Genomic DNA, 20,565 nt, shown 5'->3' with positions numbered 1-20,565 from the left:
TCAGACAAGGGAAATGGGGTCCAGAAGGGCCTGTCACTTGCTGGTGGCCACAGTGGTGCTGAGTGGAGGAGGCGAGACTGCTTCTCACACCTACGGCCTTTCTCCACTGAGACTTCCTGGCACCAGCTGCACTGAGCACACAAGGCATTGTTCTCACCCAATTTTGCTCTCACACCAGCTCAGTAAGGTTGCTTAGATGAGGAAATGGACAGAGAGGTGGGGTAACTTAGGTCACACAGCTAGTTAGTAGCAGAGATGGAACTTGCACTGTGTGCACTCTCCAGCACCTGGGACAGCTTGTCAGAGTCCTGTTCACAGCTCTAAAAAAATGCAGGTGGGTTTCCTGGGACTCAGCACTAGCCTGCTTGACACTGATGACCTACCCGGGCAAGGAACCCCAGCTGGCATTGCCTGCAAGAAACTTCCTGCCTGTCAGAGGAACAGGCGCACTTGAACCTTTGTTCTGGTGACATGGCTGGAACAGCTTTGGACAGGATGCCTGCAGAGGCAAGGTCTGTCCATCGCCCTGGGTCTGGGTGGTGTGAGTCATCGGTGTCATTGCTGCCCTCTTCTATGTAGGAGGGCAGCGAGGTAGAGGAGAAAGAACACTTGGGCTTTGGTGTAACCCAACTTGGGCTTGAATTTGAGTTTAGTACTTGCTAGCTTTGTGACCCTTAGCAAGTTTTTTCCTTCTCTGAGCCTCGATCTCTTCATTCATGAAATGGGTCTAATAATTCTCACCTCCTTATTGTACTTTGAATAAACTCCTTCAATATTTGTCCCTTTGTACCTATGACTCTTCAGCTCCTAAGACCCTGCAGTGCAGGTGGTCTTGGCACCCCTTTGTCACAAATATCCTGCAGTGTTGCAGTTCTCTGCCTTGACTCTTTGGGTCTGTCTGGAAGACTTTTCTTCCACTTTCTGGGAGTGGGTCCTCAGAGCATAGGGACAATCAGAGCCATTTTACAGGTGAGAAAACCGAGGCTCAGTTTGCCTCAAGTCCTAGTTCTTAAATGGTGGAGCTGCCATTTGAACACATGCCTTTCTGGCTTATTGACTTGGGGTTTTCCCACTAGACCACAGTGACTCACTCCCTTGAAGGGCTTTAAGAAGGGTCGAAATTCAGGAGGGGAGAGGAAAGAGCAATGGTGTTGTGGTGGCTCTGAGTGAACCCTTGGCTGCTGTGGCCTGGAACACACACGGGCTGCACCTGAGAAGCTGCCTGGCCTCTACAGCCACGGGTTATGCTGGCTGCTCCTCTTTGAGCAAGGCCCGGGGAATCTGAGGCAAGAGACCCATGTTGATACGCATGATTCACTCAGTCTGAATGCACTGAGAAACCTCCAAGGCCCTCTGATGGACACAGGGAGAGAGCCCAGGGAGGTGAAGTGGGAGCAGGACTAGGTGGTACCTGGGGACACCTGTGGCCCCTGAAACTCACATGAACTTCTAATCCTACTCCAAGGTTTGCATCACATTCAGATTTGTATCAAGAAGAGGAGCTAAGAATGCCTTTACTCTAATAGTAACAGCTCACGAAGCTGGGGGCTCCTGAAGACCCCTGCAGGTCTCCCCGGCCCTTCACCTAGGATGCCTCCCTGCCCCGCCTTTTTCTCTGTGTCCTGTGCACGCACATGCACATACATGCTCCCCAGTCTTGCCTGACCCCAGGACAACTTGGGCAGCCACATGACAACGGAGAGAGTGGCACAGAAGCCAGAAATGTGAGGCGCTGGGGCTGCGGAGAGTGTGAGGCATGTCACAAACTTCTCAGGGACCCGGTTTCTTCGCCAATGCCCAGCTGGTGGAACTCTCCTCTGGGGGCTGTGAATGGAATGAAAGATAATGTTCCCCAACTGCCTGGCTTGGTGTCTGGCCTGCAGCATGTTCACTCAACCGCCGTGTGCGAGTTCTCTGGGCCATGTGAGCCTGTTAGTGGCTAATCCTAGTTGAGGGTGAACTGTTTAAAGATTTTTAAAACCTCAAATAATGCTGACTGGACTCTTGTTTGGTAATGTCTCATATGTTTAATGAGGGCTGAGGCCGCCATTTTCGTGGTTTAGAGGATTTGCCCTGGGATCTTTAGTAGGCATTTCTTGTGGGTTTCCTTCTTTTCAGAAGGAAATCAGTTTCTCCTTCTTTCCCCACGGGTCCAAGAGGCATCGCTGTGGTGGAGTCCTGGCTGAGAGACAGCTCTCATCTCCTGTCCCTTTGGGTGTCCCTCCTGGTCCCTGGGTTTCCTTCTCTACATCTGGTGTCATGGTTGATGCACCCCAATGTTCCCTCTGCTTCTGTGGCTCTGTCAAGAAGCTCTTACCACAAAGCCTCTGGCCTCAGGGAGCCTTGGGGGAAACCAGACCTGAACCCAGTTCCAGGGAAGTCCATCTGTCGAGGAGAGTGGGTGGTGTTTCCATCTGCTCTGAGACCCTCCAGGGCCTGAGTGCATCAGGAGCTGATTACTCAGGCCTCCGGTTACTCCTGCCTTGGCTTCTCCAGTGCTGGTCTTTCTTCAATGGCTTGGATGGGAAACAGACCCTAGAGGTCTCTCTTGGTTCTGCCCTCTAGGGTCCCAAGGCAAGAATCACCAACCCATAAGTCTTTAGGGGCCTTTCAGGCAGTGTGAGTATCAGAGTATGGATGGGAAAGTTGAAGAGCCCATTCTATGCCCAAAGGCATAATATTCACAAATTAAATCAGCAAACCAACCAACCGGCCACTCACTGGCTCACTGCACAGATTTGTCTCAGGATCAGCCTATTTGGAACATTTGTTCTAAGGATTCTCACCCCCGTTGAGCTCAGTTTGTAAATCTAGTTTGGAAAAGTTGTATGAGCCCAGCCTCTGTGATGAACCCAGTTGCTTTTGTAGCATCCTCGGCAAGGGCAGCTCCTCCTGTTTGAGTGCTCCAGCAAGGATGCTCACCACTTTATTCCTTCCCCAAAACTTTATTGAATAAGAGGACATCAGCTCTGGATCCCTTTCTGCCTTGGGAGAGGTTTGTCTCTGTTCTATCCTTTAAATAAAACTTTTGGCTCTTGCTTTGGCTTTTCTTGGGTGTTCATACCAGGGCAACAGGACTCTGAACACCATCAGTATCATCTCTGGTCTCAGATAGGGACTTAGCTGGGACTGTCACCAAGGCAAGCTCCTTCACATGCACCCCGCATCTTTCTGAGGTGAGCCTTTCGCTCTTTCTTTCTTTTTGGAGGAAAGTAGTGAGCACCCATTGGCTAATTAAATGCAGTTAGTACAAGCCGCCACTCTGCAAGACTCAGGTGATAGGATTCATGGCCCAGGTGGCTCCTAATCACCCATCCTGCAGGTCAGTCATGTTGGGTTCTGCGAAGGCCATTTCTCACTATCCTATCCAGGCTCGGAGCACATTTGGTGCTGTCTAAACCCAGTCTGCCTTCGGTGTGTGGAGATGGACAAAGGGTTGGAACAACTCTGAGATTCTGGCTGGGGCCACTCCCTGGTGAAATTCAAAGGTTTCTCCCCAACTTCTCTCCCGACTGCCCTTATAGGGTATGCTGTGGCAACTGGTCGATAGAGTGGCACTGAGTGAAAGCCCCAATGAGATATTCACCTAAAATGAGCCATACTGCACTCTCTTGTGCTCACTCCTCCCAAGCACCCCCTCCCCTCCTGATCAGACACAAGCCATTGAGAGAAGGACATTTTACATGGAGTGTTTCTCCAGGAAATCCCTAGATTCCCTTTGTTCACATATTAAGTCTTTGCAAACCCACAGGGATTCCCATTGTTGTTTCTGTGCTCCTGTGTGCTCTGCTAGTTTCTTTGACTGCAAAAGGGAGATTTATATCCACAGCTCTCTGAAGATTCCTTTGGCCCACAGCTAGAGTAAACTCTTTATGCCAGCCTTTACCACTCCTGTTCTTCTGCGGCCAAACATGGTCTGATAGAGAATCATGGCTATCAGAGGGAAATATAAATTTTAATACCATTCTACAGCTCAGCCTGTTCTGTAAAAAGAAAGGAAATAGTCCGAAGCTCCTATGTGCAGGCCTAAGGACTTCTCAGACCTTGTTAAAAAAGCGCAAATTGTGCCAAAATTGTAAATTAGACTCAGCCGTGATTTTCTATTCTAAGTGAGGTTCAATTCTACCTCCCCCCAAAAGTTCATTAACTAATTGGAGGCTCAACACAGACAGATCAAGATTCATTTCAAAAAGGGGTTATATGTTCTCCCAGGGATTACAAATCACATGGTAAAGGTGGATAATCTGGGGGCTTGCATCTTTTTCATGGCCACCCATGAAAAAGCACATGAGTTATGACCACACTGGCAAAGCAGCAGTTAAATCCAGAGGTCATGCATGGAAAGTAAAAATTGCTATCTGCAGAGGCTCCAGCATTGAGGAGACATCCTCTAGCCAAAGAGACAGTTCCTGGGTGCAAAAACCCATGTCCTATTCTCTTGTTCATTTTCATGTTGTTCAGAGGGGAGCCTCAACTCAAAAGTAATGGGAGATGACACCTCATAATTTTCTGCATCCAAATCTGACCTAATTACCAACTGGACAAATGGAAAAAAATGGTTAAAAAGCCCTGTGCATGAGGTTTTGCTCAAAACAGCAACTTCCCTTACTTCTTAGCTTCTGCCAGATCTCTCTCCAAAGCTTGCATTTGAAATGTAAATTGCAGAGGCTTACAGGGCTTGCAGAGCTTGCAAGACTTATAAGGCTTGTGGAGAACCAGTTGAGGAAAAAAAAAAAGTGTCAGTTTTAAATTCAAGCCACTGTGGGACCTAAATGGCTGGCTCTCTTACCTGCTCTTGCACTCTACCACCCTGCTTTCTTAACAAGTTCCTCCCTAAACACTACATCACAGGGTGGGAAAAATGGAACAATCTAGTACATACAAGCCTTCTTTACTTTGAAAATCTGAGTATTTCAGGACTCTTACATTCTTTGAATATCTGAACTAACTCTAATCTGAAACAAAAAGTGAACTCTGATCTGATAAAGATGTTCTTGTGCTCTTTTACTAGAGTAATTACAGCTGGGTCATTTTTAAGACTTTTTAAAATTCTTTTTTTTAATTCTATTTTTGAACTTATGGTTTTATAGTGAATTCACATTTGATCCTTTCTGCCTAAGTTAATATATTTTTCTAAGTAGTCTTATTTTATCTAACTATAGAGATTTTTATAATTTTTTTGTTCAGAGGCCAATTTTCAAGGGCTAGCTCTTAAATACATTGGAAAATCTCCTTCACAAAATTCTAAGAAGGACATAGACATGGTGATTTGGGGAATAAATCTGATAGTCATCGAGGACAAGTGGCCACCTGAACCTTTGATTTCAATATCCACCATGGCTGCCAGACTTTAAACCTAGCATTTCCAGTTGTTAAAGCCTGCCTTACATTTAAGTCATAATGTAAAATTCTGATAGGCTCTATTTTCATTCTTAACAGGTTAAATCTAATAGAGGCTTTAATAAACATCTGTAGCTGTGCCTCCTACCTGTGGATACCTAATTACCAACTGGGGAAGTGGAAAAAAATGTTTTTTTTTTTTAAATTTATGTGTGCACATTTGTGTATTGTATTGTGTCTGTTTTATTTATGTGTGCACACCTATATATTATATTGTGTCTAAGTATGTGCTTAAGTCCTTATATCAAAGTTTGCATATAGATAAATGAGCACTCATAAATCAAAATTTAAAAGAGAAATGGCTCCATATACCTTTTAGTTCACATGACTTAAAAAATTTAAATTAAGTAAGCAGATGAGAATAAAGATGTCTTTGAAATTACTAACTTACAAGTTAGACAATTAATGGAGTGTTGGTTTCTATAAAATGTCTAGAATGGAATATCCATTACCTATAGGATTTTTCTTCAACAGGGGAGAGATGGCTAATACTATTAGCTACACTTGTATATCTTGATTTTTATAGTTAAAATGAGAACATTAGATTTAACATCAATAGGATTAATTTTCATAAATGCGTTTGTTAAAGACATCTGATTAATTCACAAAGTTAAAGTGCTAAAACAACAACTGCTAAATATAAAATCAGGTACTCCTAACTTCTTAAATTCCATAAGGTAATATATTTAAATATTATGTGAGATTATTTTTATTTAGAGTCCATTAATCCATTATAACTTCAACTTAATTTAATTACAGCTGTAAAGACTATTTCCATATAAGGTCACATTCTGATGTTCCTGGTGAATAAATTTAGGAGGGGCATGCACCATTATACCCAGCTACAATCCCAAATCTTTACTTCAAACTTTATTTGAGATTGCTTTGTTTCTGACTGCACTAAAAATAAGGTTACTAAGAGTTAAGATTCAATCAAATGCAATTTCATATACAAAGAATATGAGAGGTTTCAGTTGGGTTTCAATCTGAGTACTATAAAAACAAAGTATTTCATCTTGTTGAAGTGGAGTGGTTTGTCTGAATTCAGAAATTTTATAGGGCTTGTTTAGAATATTAATTTTAAAAGGATCAACAGCTATAAAAGAGATGTAAAAAGGTTCTAGGTATGGAAATATATGTTAATATGAAAAGGAGAAGGAAAAAGAAATGTTTCTTGGTGAGAAAGTCTTTTGGTGGTAAAGTGAAAAATTGTAGAAAGTCTAAGTAAGTTACAGAAGTTTGGTGAAGGGTACAATATTTGTACATAACTAAGTTGGTTATATGTAATTAACACAATTAGTTAAAGTTAATTAAGGCTTTTTTTCTAGGGTCAAATATTAATGTACTGATATAAATCAGAGTTTAATCTATGTCTTGAAGTAACAAGGATTTCTTAAAACATTAATCTGCTCTTATCTATCAATATCTTTTTTTTTTAGTTTGAAATAAACTCCCTAGCTGATTTTAATAAGCCAACCATCATTCACTTACATTTGGAAAGGATATCACATGCATCTAATAGTAATAATACAAAGAGAACATAGATAAATTCCAGGAGAAGGTGACTTTTTACATACTGAGAATGGAACTCAGAGGTGGGAAGGCTTGGTGGTGGGATTCTCCCACTATCACTGGGGTTTATACAAGGCTTCTAGAACAGGAATCAGGAGAGGTGGCCCCTTCTTCTTCCCAGTATGAAGCTGTCACTTAAATGCCCAGCCCCAAGCACATCTGTTTCCTCTTTCTGTTCCTTTTTACCTGTCCACATCTTGCCCATCCTTCAAAGTCCACTTCAGGTCTGTTCTTCCTGACCAATTCCAGGTTCTATGGATCTCTGCTTCCTCAATTTCATGTGTGACCCTCACTGGCACTAAGGACACACAGTCTTCTTGTGTTGGCTGTTTGAGTTCCCACACTGGACTTCCTCTACAATATTGTTAATGTTTTCAGTTTCCTAAAGAATATAAGTACTCAAAATGTGTCACAACTAAAATATTTTGCACTGGTTTTCAACAAATTAGGGAGTAGATCAAAAGATGTGTGCCACCTGTGGTGTTTCTCAACTAGAGCCAGGGTGGAGTCTTTATGTGAAGGAAGAATAGAGATGGAGGTAGGCATAGAGAGAGCAGGAAAGAATATGAGGACAGGAGGAGGAAAATAATCCTTCGATTTGTTGTGTAACTACTTATGCCTGGAACTTAATAGAGTGACTAATCCAAAGGCAATGAAAATAATGACAACTCTTTTTGAATGCTGTGTAAAAGAGAAGAAAGACACTCATGACTTGAATATCTGAATCTGAATTTTGGTCCTACCACTTATTAGCTTCACATCCTTGGACATGCTACTTATTATTTTTGAATTTTAAGTTCCTCGTTGAAATAAAAGGAAGGTAATAATACTATGTCACAAACATTTAATTTGATAAGAGAATGAGATAATACAAAAATCACTATCTCACTATCCCTAACATATGGTATATTATGGTTACTAACAGATCAAATATTAATGAAAGTAAAACAAAAATTATAAAAGAATGGCAGAGGGCATGATACAACATGTCATGACACATTTTGAAGTGGAGGCCAATTCCCCCCCCCGCCCCACACACATGAATATTGGCCCAACTTGCCTAGTCCAAAGCAGGAGTCTTTGAATATGAAGTTTTATAGTTCAGAGGCAATTAACTTACTAAGAAAGCTTCAAAGAACCCTTCTCAGGAGGCTGTGTCTAGAACTTATTTACAAAGTGCCCTATCTTACAAAGCTTAAACATTCAGCTTTTTTTTTTTATTTCCAAATGAAGTGTCAAAACTGGTAAACTCATGCATGTAGAGTAACATTTTTATTTCGACTTGTTTTTCAAGAGTATACTTAACACACATTCCACCTTCGAAAACCACTAATCTAGGTGATGATGGGTAACAATTAATTTCTATGTACCAAATTCCAAAAATGAGCATTTTTCTGTGAAACTAAGAAAGTTTCTGAAACATTCCCTTCGTCATTCAAGTATTCAAATTCAAAATTTATTCTAAAGAGTCATCATTATGATTTACACAAAGGCAGGTACAATGGCATTCGACAGCACTGACAAAGAGAAGTAGCTTGCAGGTTACTTGATAGTTGAAAATGTCGCCCCAGAACAGGAAGAGGAAACTTCCAAAAGGAGCTAGTTTTTTTAGGTCCCAACTTCTAAAAAACCTGATTAGTCTAAACATCCAAAGGAAGTTTCCTCTGTAATACAAGAAGGTCACTCTTCTTTTTCTTGTCCTCATGGCTAAGTGTGGTATTTTTGGCCAGCTCCATAAGGTGCATGAGCTGTGATGGTGCCTAATTTCTTGGCTCCTTCAATGAGGAACAACCGGTCATCAAAGAAGATATGGGGCCGGATCTTCACCAAGATGGGACCTTTAGGGGCTCCCGCCAGAAAAAGAGCTTCGTCTATCTCTAGACCCCAGCGGCGAAGCGTCTTCAGCATGCGGGCCCCTGAGCTGGCCGCACTGCGGGCTGTAACCAGGTAGGTCCTGATAGGACACAGTAACCGTTCATCCTTGGCATAAAACTTCTTTTGTAGTCTGCCTAAATCTTCCAGAAAGCCTTTCAGGGGACTCTGAACAAGGGGCTTATTCTCAGAGAGTGTTTCGTGTTGGAAAAATTTGTCCCGCCTGTGCTCTTTGGCAGTCTGCTCCGACTCACCAGAGAAGAAGACCGCATCCCCGTCCACGGCCACACGGAGCTGAATGTCGCAGTAAGGCATATCTTTGGCCCCATCAAACATGGTTGCCGAGGCAATACCTTCTTGTATGGCTTCTTGGACTTTTTCAAAATCCGCAGAAAGATACAAGTTGGTGAGATAGGCCTTCAGATAGCCAATGGGACTTTTCCCACCCGTGAAACAGAAGCGGTCAATTAGGAGGCCATAGTGATTGACGCTGTTTATCAGGCGCACCCCCACCTGGGCGTGGTTATTCGTCATCAGTACGATATCGAATAACTCCTGATCGTGAGGATACAGATCTCGGAGTCTAGCATTGACATGCTGCAGGGCCTTGACGAAGCGGAACGCGGGCCCGGGCGTCAGGATGACGTTCTCGTTGGTGAGCTGGTATTCCATGTACTTTTCCAGACCTTCTTCCTCGTAGATTCTCCTGTCATCCATCATGTTGAAGAGTGCCCGAGATGACACAGCGATGGTGATGCCTTTCTTGGGTCTGGGCTCGTCTTCCTCCTGCAGCTTCTGCTGTTGCATTTCGAACATACAGTCGACATCCATCTGGATGGAGGTAGGGTAAGGTGTGCGAGGCTGATGCTGGGGATAGACCTTCCACTCCGTGGGAGTCGGGCGCGAATATTCCCGCGGCTGCCCGTGGTGCGAGTCTCGGGATTCGCAGCTGTGCGCGTCCGGCGACAGGGAGCTCCGGTTGTCGCGGACATCACGCCCCAGGTTTTGAGCCCAGGTTTCGGGAGGCTCATACTTCTTGCGCCGGTTGCTGGACTCCGGTTCGGGCGGCGTGGGAGGCTGCGATTCGAGAGACATATCTGACTCTGGCTGCGTTTTGGGCATTGGTGAAGAGGGTTCTGGCGAAGCCTGTGGTGGTGCAGAGTCCTCCTGGCTGGGGGAAGCAGATGAAGTTCGGGAGGTGGCGGAGCTGTTTTGGAGCTTAAGACTGGTGTTCCTTCTTCTGGACTCGTCTACTGATAGAGGCTTGGTGGATGGGCTCCAAGATGTCCTAGACCACTGATTTTATACCACACTTGCTCGAGAGTCTGGCTTCCCCAATGTTCCCTGGGATCCCCTCATCATGATGATCTTCCGGCCCTGCTCCCACAGCAGGCACACGTGAATATAAATACGCATTGTGCGGCAGGGGCTAGCTCCCTCAACTGCACAAAGGCAGCGTCTACACGACGGGTGACCCCGCCTGGGGCAACATCTCAGCACTGGGCAACATCTCAGCGGGTGATTCAGATAGACTTCATGTCTCACCTGATTTCTTAGCTGAACTCCTGACTTTTCAGTTTCCTTTCATTTTTCTCCTTCTAGACTCTCTTTTGATGGCCTCATCCTATTCTCATTCTTTAAATCTGGGCCTGCTTTGTGATTGGTTCAACCAGAACAATCCTGGGGAAGTACCATTCTGTGCATTCTAGAACCCAGAGCTCTGAAGGCTTGCAGAGACTGTCATTATCGTTCTGGAACGCTGCTACCCTGAGGGTGGGTTGAAAACTTCATAGCTTTGACACTTACGATAATTCGTCTTTGAGCCACAATTCTTCGTTTTCAGTCTTCTACGTTCATCCACAATAATAAGTCAATCTGGCATCCACGCCACATCAGTGGCTGCACCTGGGAGCTCAGTGTGTTCAGGAGGACGTGTCTCACAGAAGCTGTCTGCCCTGATGCTTCCTCCACCCAGAATTCCCAGGTGGTGTGCTCACCTCCTTGAGACTAGCAATATTTTGTTGGGAAAAGAAATAGCTTCGTAGATATTTTGGGCTTTACTAATTAGTGCTACCTCTTCTTACGTGCCTCTGCAAGATGCATAACCTCGCATGCTGTAACCTTATTGGTAAAAAAGGAATGATAAAAACAGCAGCTTCGGCGGATGCTCAGCGCAGACGGGAAGGAGGAGCAGCGGCGGGTGCTCTGCGCCAAGATAATGATTTATGTCTTTTAAATTTTATTCTTTAGAGCAACTTGCCTTAAGGGAACTTAGGGTTTGAACAACTCTGGTTAAACAACAATAATGTTACACTACATTATAGAGTCTGCTATTTTAGAGTATTATACTACATTATAGAGTCTGATTTTTTCTTTAAAAGCTAAAGTTTGTTAATATAAAAACATCAGTGTAATTGTGGTACTGTTACTGGCTTCTTTGTGTATTAGATATTTCATGTCTTCTGAGTACGAAAGTCTTTAAAGTATAAGGTTTAGAAGAACATTTTACCAAGTTGCTGTTCTTCAAACTAAAGTTTGAAGTAAAGATTTGGGATTGTAGCTGGGTGCAGTGGTGCATGCCCCTCCTAAATTCATCCACCTGGAACATCAGAATATGACCTTATTTGGAAATAGTCTTTACAGCTGTAATTAAGTTAAGATGAAGTTATAATGGATTAATGGACTCTAAGTCCAATGACTGGTGTCCTTGGAAGAGAGGAGGACACATGTTATTATAAAGAGGGCCATGTAAAGATGAGCCACAGAGTGGAGTGATGGGGGCCACTAGCCAAGGAGCATCAGAAGCTGCACTAGGCAAGGAAGGATTTTCCCCTGAAACCTGGGAGGAAATGGTAGCCTCTGGCACCTTGATTCAGACTCTGTGTTGACTTCACAGAGTGGCCCTTCAGGTGTGACACAATAAGAAAAAGTAGTTTTAAGCATAAATACATTTTCGAGCATCCACTACATGCCAGACATTTTGCTAAGAATACTTATACTCACACCCACACACCTACATTTATATATGAATACATATGTGCATACACATATTTATCCATTATGCATATGTCTACATACATATATTATTATTTTAAAATTATGGTAAAATACATGTACATGAAATTTACCATCTTAACCATTAATTGTATAGTTCAGTAGTGCTAAGTCCATTCACACTGTTATGCAACCATTACCACCATCTTAGAACATTTTTCATCTTGCAAAACAAATTCTGAGTCTCTGAAACAATGACTTCTCATTCCTTCCTCCCTCTAGCTCTTGGCAACCACCAATCTGCCTCTATGATTTTGACTGCTCCAAATACCTCATATAAATGAAATCATACAGTATTTGTACTTTCTATGACTGAAATATATGTGTATGTGTGCATATATATATATATAATTTAGCTATATATATGTATATATATTCAGGTACACATAGATATTTAAATACATAACACACACATATAAAACTTAAAAATTTCAATTCAATTTTACAATGAGGATATTATGTCCGCCTAATTGATGAGCTGCTTGGGGCCAGGGGAGGTGGTGTGTAGGTAACAAGATGCCTGCCATGGCTGCCTGGCACCATTGGTAGGTATGGTCTTCATTTTCATGCCCTCACAAGGGCATAGAAGAATTCTCCCAGGGTATGGGTTCAGTGGAACAACACTATATAGCCCATTCTGACCCCTTTTAACCAGCCAGACTTGCAAGGGCTCACCTCATTGTCTCGGTCTTTCTCCAGGAAATGGCGGGCCACGTGACTGGGTAAGATATTCCGGAGCATGTTCTCATTGTGTTCCCTCAGCTCCTTCATCTCGTTGATCTCCTCTTTGGCCTGTACGCGCCAGAGGAAGTCCAGGCGAGCTGTGTATTCCAGCTGCAGTTCATGGGAGACAAAGAGAGGCAGCTGAGGAACTTGGGGAGTACGGGCTCCAGCCACACATATCTGGAGGTGGGCCAGGATCTAGCACTCTTCAGAAAGGAAACAGCCTGCCTAAGTGATGGGAGGCATTGACTGTTCCTAAGCCATCAGAGAATGATTAGGTCCCTTGGACTGTGCACCTACCTCCCAGTCTCATTGCACCTGTGTTTTTATACTCATTTGTGGGATTTTAGACCATATCTGAGCCCTCTCTTAGACCACAGGTGCTGTGCAGTCACGGTCCTATCACCTGTTCACTTGTCACATCCTTACTGCTGGGGACTGAATGATTGTGCCCTCCCCCTCTTCCTATGGATGCTCTGACTCAGGAGGTGATGATATTTGGAGATGGAACTTTTGGGAGGTGAGTGGGGCTAGATGAGGTCATGAGGATGGGCCCTTGTGATGGAGTTACTGCCTGTACTGGAAGGGACGGGACAGAGTCTGCTTTTCTCTCTCCATGAGCACCCATTAAGACAGGACCATGGGACAACACAGCAAGAAGGTGGTCATCTGCAAGCCAGAAAGAGCCTTTACCTGGAACCAAAATCTGCTGGATCAGGATCTTAGACTTTACAGCTTCCAAAGCTATGAGAAGCAAATTTCTGCTAGGTCTACCCATCTGAGGTATTGGTTGGGGCAGCCTGAGCTGACGTGTCCAGCACAGAGCATGTGCTCTATCTGTATTGGTTAGTTTGGTTTGACAAATATGTTAGAATCCTTAAATTAACCAGTGCTTGAGTGGAACTTACTATGTCTCTGGCTTTTTTTCTAAGCAATATTGAAACAGTAGGTCCTTTAATCCAAGCAGCAACCCCAATAGTATGATATTATTTTCAATCCTTCTTTGTCAGATGAAAAAATCAAGCTAACATAGTTAGGTAACTTGATAAGTTCACACCCAGTTAGTGGAGAAGCCAGAATTTGAACTTAATTCCAAAACTGGGCACAGAGTGTGTTCTTGATCACTAAACAATAAGGAAGAAATGAATGAATTATATAGTAAGATGATCATGGATTTGGTGTCAGACAGATATGGCATAGAGCTCTGGTTCCACATTTGCCACTATAACCCAAGACAAGTAGTGACTTTTCTGTTTCCTCATCTATGAACTTGAGATGCTGTTGATGAACCACCTGGGGGTGGATGTGAATTACTTAGGAAGTTAAAGATAAACAACTTACTCTCGGCACTCTTAGTTAGTTAGTTAGTTCTGTCCCATCCTGTTCTGGTTTCCCTGTGCATAAGAATTTCCTTTACAGAGCAACACTCAAGGCATTTTTATCACAACTTCAGGGATGTATTATTTCAAAATCTTTAACCATTAAAATGAACAGTCTACTACATGTAGTTAGATGTCCTAAATTCAAGGGCTTACAACTAGTTGCTTTGCTATGTCTAGCAGATAACAACAGTATAAAAGACAGGCACAGGTTATTTATTCAATAATAGCAGAAGCTGAAACAATCCAAATGTTCATTTTGTTGATTGAACAAACCATAGCACATATATACAACAGGACACAGTGCAGCTATAAATAGGAATAGTGATTCTCTATACTTTGATGAGCTGTTCTCTAAGGGAGAAATGCATGTATCATGTGCTATCACTTGTCTAAAAAAGGAAAGTTTCTCTCTTTCTCTCTCTCTCTCTCTCTCTCTCTCTCTCTCTTCCTCTCTCTCTCCTCTTACACACATATTAATCCGTCTTAATTTGTTTACTGAAAAACTAAAGTGAAAACCATAAAAAAGCTGTTATCTACTAGATGAGAGAGGGAACAGGAAACAGGATGGAGGAATAAAGCTAGAATCTAAACTTAAAATTCTATCTTGTTTTGAGTCAACTTTAAAATCATGGAAAATTTTTTACTTAATTATAAAACTAAATAGATTTTAAAAGTGTCTGTAAAAGTAAACAAGTAACTAATGAACCTTCATCTCTAACCCATGGAGAGAAAATACGTATGCCTGATGTTTTTTTAAACAATAATTTGATGGCCCATTCCTAGATGAAAATACCCTAAGGATAAAAAGAATTCCAATAAAAAGTTAAAACGTGTTACAATAATCGTATTGTAGGTGGTAATATTTGCATTAGTATTCTTAGACTATTGTACAATAAAGCAAATGGGCAATTGTGTTGTTGTCATTGAAAACTGGAATTCTGGGGAACAGGAAATAGCTGCAGATGTAAATCTGGTGATACTAAAAAAGCCGTAGGTCCTCAATAAGAAAACAAGGATCACTGTGAACTTGAGGTGTGCGTTTCCTACCTCTTCCCACTGAAATCAAGGCCCAGAAGAGAATGGAAACCTAGCAGCAACAATGGGCACCCAGAGCTTCCAGACTGTGATTTCTTAATATTGGTTTCTATAAAAATAATCCTTACTCTTTCCAGAAGTGGTTCAGTTTTAGGACAGAAAATTTAAAAATCTAGAATATTTTTTTTTCATGTCATAAACAAGGAATCTCTCTGAGACTACAAACTCCGGTAGTAAAACGGATCTAAAAGCCAGCTTGCATAGGCTTCCAGTTGTCAAAGATGTGAGAAATTAGGCTTTACTAAAAATAATAATTGCAATGGATGGGAAACCAGAAATACACTAAAATGCATAAATTCAGAGTGGCACTTAAAAAGACAAAATCTCATCCGTCGCTTCTGAATGGTGCTAGGGAACAAATTTATCAGGGAACTCATAGGAACCAAACTCATAGGTAAAGAATTCAGCATTTATCATCATTTCATGACTTGTATTTCCAGGTAAGAGTTGGTGAGGAGATGGTTCTTTTAAATAATGTATTCCAGCTAATAAATTATGGACGACTGATAGGATTAGAATGTCACTATCTAGTGAACAGATGAATATAGGCTATTACCAGTAGCTGCTAATATCACAAAAAGAGAGACAAGGAGACACTATCCATCTTCTAATTATAGTTAAATATTTTTGCAGGAAAAAAATTGAAACCAAATCTCATCAAGTTTCTAGATATAACAACCAATTCAAGATAAACCTATGAGAGTGAAGTGTTAAATAACTTTAGGGGATGCAGTGGACAAACTCTGAACTAGGAGGACTTCTACATGCCCACTGGCCCTCACAGAAGACTGCAAAAAAAAAAAAAAAAGATGGAGGTTGATCCTGCAGATTTAAAGATGTATCAGCCAATGGCAATACACAGACTTTATCTGGATTTCCATTCCAATAAACAAACTTAAAAGATACAATTATAAGTTAACCAAGAAATGGAAACATGGCATAGAGATTTGACAATATAAATGAATTGTGGTTTTCTTTTTACAAGTGTATTCTTTTAATTGTGATCAGGTTAAAAAAATCTCACTTTAGACACATATTGAAGTCCTTACAGATGAATGATAGGAGCTTTGGAATTTTCTTCAAAATAATTGGAGGGAAGGAGGTCAAGGGGCCAAATAAATAGGGATACAGATGTAACGAGGCTGGATGTGAGTCAATGTGACCTCGGACATGCTTTTATGTGTTCTTGTATGTTTTTGAAATTTCCCACACCACCTCCCCCCAAAAATAATCATGAGCAGAGGCAGCAGCTTGTTCACAAGAATGCTAGTCCTGGGTGCTCCACCAGGTAGCTGGGTGGCCTTGGTAAATTCATTCCGCTTGTTGGTTTCCTTTCCCATGACTAAGGCTGATGGCCCCTAGCCTGTCTAATTTGAGATATGGATTATTATATGGAACTATTATTGGGATCAAGTGACATGATGCACACAAAGGCCATCTGAAATGTTTAAAATATAAGATTGCAAGGTGTTCCTATAATTTAAGGCATCTGTGGATGAAATGAGATCAAAAGCTCTGCTTTGATCATTTTCTCTTCCAGATTCAAGAGCATCAGTTTTGACTTCTATGATTGCAGCACAGCATTTTCTAACCCATAACTATTTCCCAATGAATTGCTTTTTTTTTTTCCATTAAACATGCATGCTTATGGGCCTGGGGTTGTGGCTCAGTGGTAAAGCGCTTGCTTAGCATGCGTAAGGCGCTGGATTCGATTTTGGGCACCACATACAAATAAATAAAATAAAAGTCCATCAACAACTAAAAAATATTTAAAAAACAATGCATGCTTGGTCGAAGTAGGAGGTACTTGTTTATTTCTGTCCTGTTGAAGTGCCCTCATGTAAAGGAATTCAACTCGGAAATATGAATAGGGAAATATGGAGGCCTGGGTTTCACCTAAGCAAGAATTTTCCAGTTATAAGAACACTGTTTACTTTTCAGCCTGGTGACTGAATGCACTGAATGCAGGTGCACAGAGACCATGCTGTCCAAGTGCAGACAGAATCAGGAAGGCAGGTGCCAGCTGGTATTGAAGCTCCATAGAAGGTAGGCTTTCCTCTTCCATTTACTAAATAAAGGTCAAGTACACCTACAACCTGCTGGATGCCAGCAGAGGAAGATGAGTGAAACAGTCTCTGCCTCTATTTACACATAGCTGAGTGGTGGCTGGAGGGCACCAAAGGAAACTTCAACACCAAAGGGGTCACTTCAACACAGTGCAGTTAGTGTGTGGACATGGAGAGAAAAAAAAAAAAAACATAAGGGAGACATGGACATTTTTTTTTTGATATTTTAAAAGTAAAATTTCTTGAGCATTTGCTCAAAAATATCATTTGAATGGAAGGGCACATTCCTTCCTGATTTGCATGCAGTCAAAGAGGAACTGGCCACATGAAAAAGGTGCCAAGCGAATAAATCGATATTGTTGCTGTATTTTGTGGCAGGCTTTTCACATCATGACAGCCGCTGCTGACGGAGCCCCTGCCTTGCTCAGGCTCCGTTGCAGGCACTTCATGGCATTCAAGCTCATTCAGTCCCCTGACAGCTCATGGAGGCAGGCGCTTCATTATCTCCATTTCACAGGTGAGGGAGTGGGCACGGTAAGGTTGAGGCAATTTCCTAAGGAAGGTCTCAGAAGTAGAGGCTTTGAATCCAGGGCATTTTGACTCTGAGCTGTGACTCTTAACTCCTATACTGTATGGAATGACCTCTTTCAGCAGGTCTCTAACTCTGACAGATGACTTATCATTGCACTTTACAGATAAGAGAAAAATGACAGCTCTGGGAAGTTGTGTCTCAAGGTCACTCACGCTCCAAATGGCATTGCTGGAACTCAAGCAAGAATATTAGGTTCCACAATATTAATGTAGATAATAACCAAACTCTGTTGAATTATTTCATTGGAATTTATGATTTTCAAAGAGAGGATATGGGAATATACATCTAAGGAAGGCAAATCTAATACATGATGTTTAAAATGAATAAATTCAAAATAGCAATATAACACCATCGTGCTCTATGGCAATAAATATCAGAAGACTAAACATGGTTGCTTAGGGGGTTCGAAAGGTCAAGGGATGGTTGGACAAAAATAGTCTTATCCTATACATCTTTTATTATTTCTTAACGACTTTCTAAATTCCTTTATATATTACCATAGTATATTACAATGATGACCAATAATATATGTACACATCAAAGTATATATATAAACATTGGGTTCCAAGGCTTGGGTCTTCTGAGCCACGCAGTCCCCAACATCTATCTTTCACAGACCCAGGAGTAGGTGACTGGAGGCATGACCTTATGAATCTCTGTCCCCACACACAGGTGTGGCTTCCTCTTCTGTAAATGGAGGTGCTCAGGCACTGTGAGTGAATCAGGCATGAGCTGGTGGCATCTGGCATTTGCTTTCCCTCCCTGTCCAGCATTCAGAAGTTCACGTTCTCAGAAGAGGAGGAAGTATTTGGCATAGAACTTCCACACATGTGCAAAATGAAAATTCCCAGTTTTTCAGTTGCCTAACTGCCTGTGTCACTCTGGGGTTGTCTCATCATGCCTGCCACCGCCCCCCCCCACTTTGGCACACACGGCATCAATGGGCAACACTCAGGCTTTATTAAAACACAGGGCTGCTGACTCACAGAGGAACCTGGTGGGAGCAGGTCACAAGGCCAGCATTGGGTGGGCTTGATTCCGGATGAACAGGGGCCTGCCACTTGCTATAAAGAGGAGACACCCGAAGGGATGCAGTCCTGCAGAAAGCAGCTTCTAAGATAGGGAGGCAGTGGCATGTGGCAGGGACAGAATGGAAGCACAAGGTAGAGCATTGATTCCTGTTGCAGAATTGTTCTTATTGGCTTTGCAACTCAGGGCCTCAGGAGATGGAGTCTCTTCTCCTGTCTTAGGGCTAGACAGATAACAATATCTTCCCTGTTCGTGCCAGAGGCTTATTTTCAAAGTAAAATATTAACCAATGATTTTTAGCTTTATATGTGCAAGCCACTGGGCTAAGTATATTGTAATTATATGCTCACACAATACTATCACAACAGAGGAAGTAGAACCTGTTATTAGCATTTCCATCTTGTAGGTGAGGAAACAGATACAGAAAGTTAAGTAAACTGCTGAAGATCATGTACCTACTAAGGAGCAGAGCTGGGGTTTGGGTGCCATCTGCTAAAGCTAATACCTATGACTGATGGTTGTGAGATGTAGTTATGTAATTCTAAGCCTTTTGAAAGTTAATAGAAGGGGAAAATTATCAGATGTCACTATTTTTCAGACTCCAGTGAAGCACTTAAGCATTCTTACCTTACACATAATCTTAACAGGATTAGATTATCTGATTTTCCTGTACAAATGTAAAGTGGGATATATTGATTTGGAGTGTTAGAAGCTTAGCATTTGAGAAAGGGGGAACTGTCAAGGCACAGGTAATTTCTTAGGGTAACAGAGGAGACAGAAACACATTATAATTATGGAATGAGGACTCTTATCCCAAATTTGTACTTTCAGCTCTTTCTGAGGATTTCTCACTTGCCATTTTGAAACCTGTGTGATGGAATGAGTGCATCTCTGGGGGTACATCTCTGCCTTGTCTAGTTTTGTCTTCATTGCCCTCAAATGGATTTTAGTTTGCGTGTCCTTCTGTAAAAGGAGGCCACCCAGACCTAGGAGACAGGACACCTGTTTCCAGAGATGGTCAGAAATACCAAGGAATTCTAGTAATGGCTAGACTTTGACATTTGACCTTGTGTTTTATCACAAATTCCGTCAAAAGGTAAAAAGCAGTCACTGCTTTAACCATCCCCCTTATTATGAGTGACTTTCCATATGTGTGTCTCAATTCTCGGGAGTTTTGACTATTTAATCCCTGGTTTCCCAGGGTTTGTTGCCTCCCTGTTTCCATGGTGATTTCCCAGAGATGTTCCTATTTCTGCTCTGGCTGACAGCCTTCTTGGTTTGCCTTATTTTTTCTAGTTACTCTTTTTGAAACGCACACAGATCAGAGAAAGATGGACTGGGATCCAGAGCAGAGCGACGAGGCTGCTGGGGTCAGGTTTCTACAGGGAGAGAGACCTCTCCAGAGACTGACCGATCACCGGTTGGAATCTGCCTGGATAAGTCCCACTGGTCTCTGGGAGTAGGCAACACCTCCTGAGTGAAGCTCCTTCTCGAAAGACCCTGGGCAAGTGTGTCCAACACCTAACACTTCTGCATTGTTTAGAGTTCACTCTCCTCTTAGAAACTCTGCCAGGAATGGGGTTTTGTGTAGTTCTTCCCCACTCCAGATCCCAGTAAGGGACAGGGGCTCAGAGTCTGAGGATGTAGATCAGTGGTAGAGTGCTTGCCTAGAGTGAATGAAGCCCTGGGTTCCATCCCCAGAACCATGAAAAAACAAAACAAAAAATCAAAACCAAAAGACTAAGGACTCAGAGCAGAGTCAGTGTGGTAGGCACATTTT

The 20,565-nt window shown here is 42.3% G+C and overlaps 1 protein-coding gene and 1 pseudogene across 3 annotated transcripts in view; both read right to left on the bottom strand.

Moving 5' to 3' along the window:
- The window catches only part of Adcy8 (adenylate cyclase 8), a 212,775-nt gene that overhangs the window by 16,781 nt on the left and 175,429 nt on the right, over positions 1-20,565 (bottom strand). For all 3 annotated transcript variants that reach the window (XM_026407468.2, XM_026407475.2, XM_026407480.2), the window contains one exon: positions 12,574-12,732. In XM_026407468.2, coding sequence (XP_026263253.2) covers positions 12,574-12,732 — 159 coding nt within the window. The remainder of the gene's footprint in view (positions 1-12,573; positions 12,733-20,565) is intronic.
- Positions 8,680-10,467, bottom strand: LOC113195690 (cytosolic 5'-nucleotidase 1B pseudogene; annotated as a pseudogene).

This window comes from Urocitellus parryii, chromosome 7 (assembly GCF_045843805.1).
Source record: "Urocitellus parryii isolate mUroPar1 chromosome 7, mUroPar1.hap1, whole genome shotgun sequence".
Taxonomy (NCBI): Eukaryota; Metazoa; Chordata; class Mammalia; order Rodentia; family Sciuridae; genus Urocitellus; species Urocitellus parryii.
Note: the sequence above shows the minus strand (reverse complement) of the source record. Positions and strands in the feature narration are given on the sequence as shown.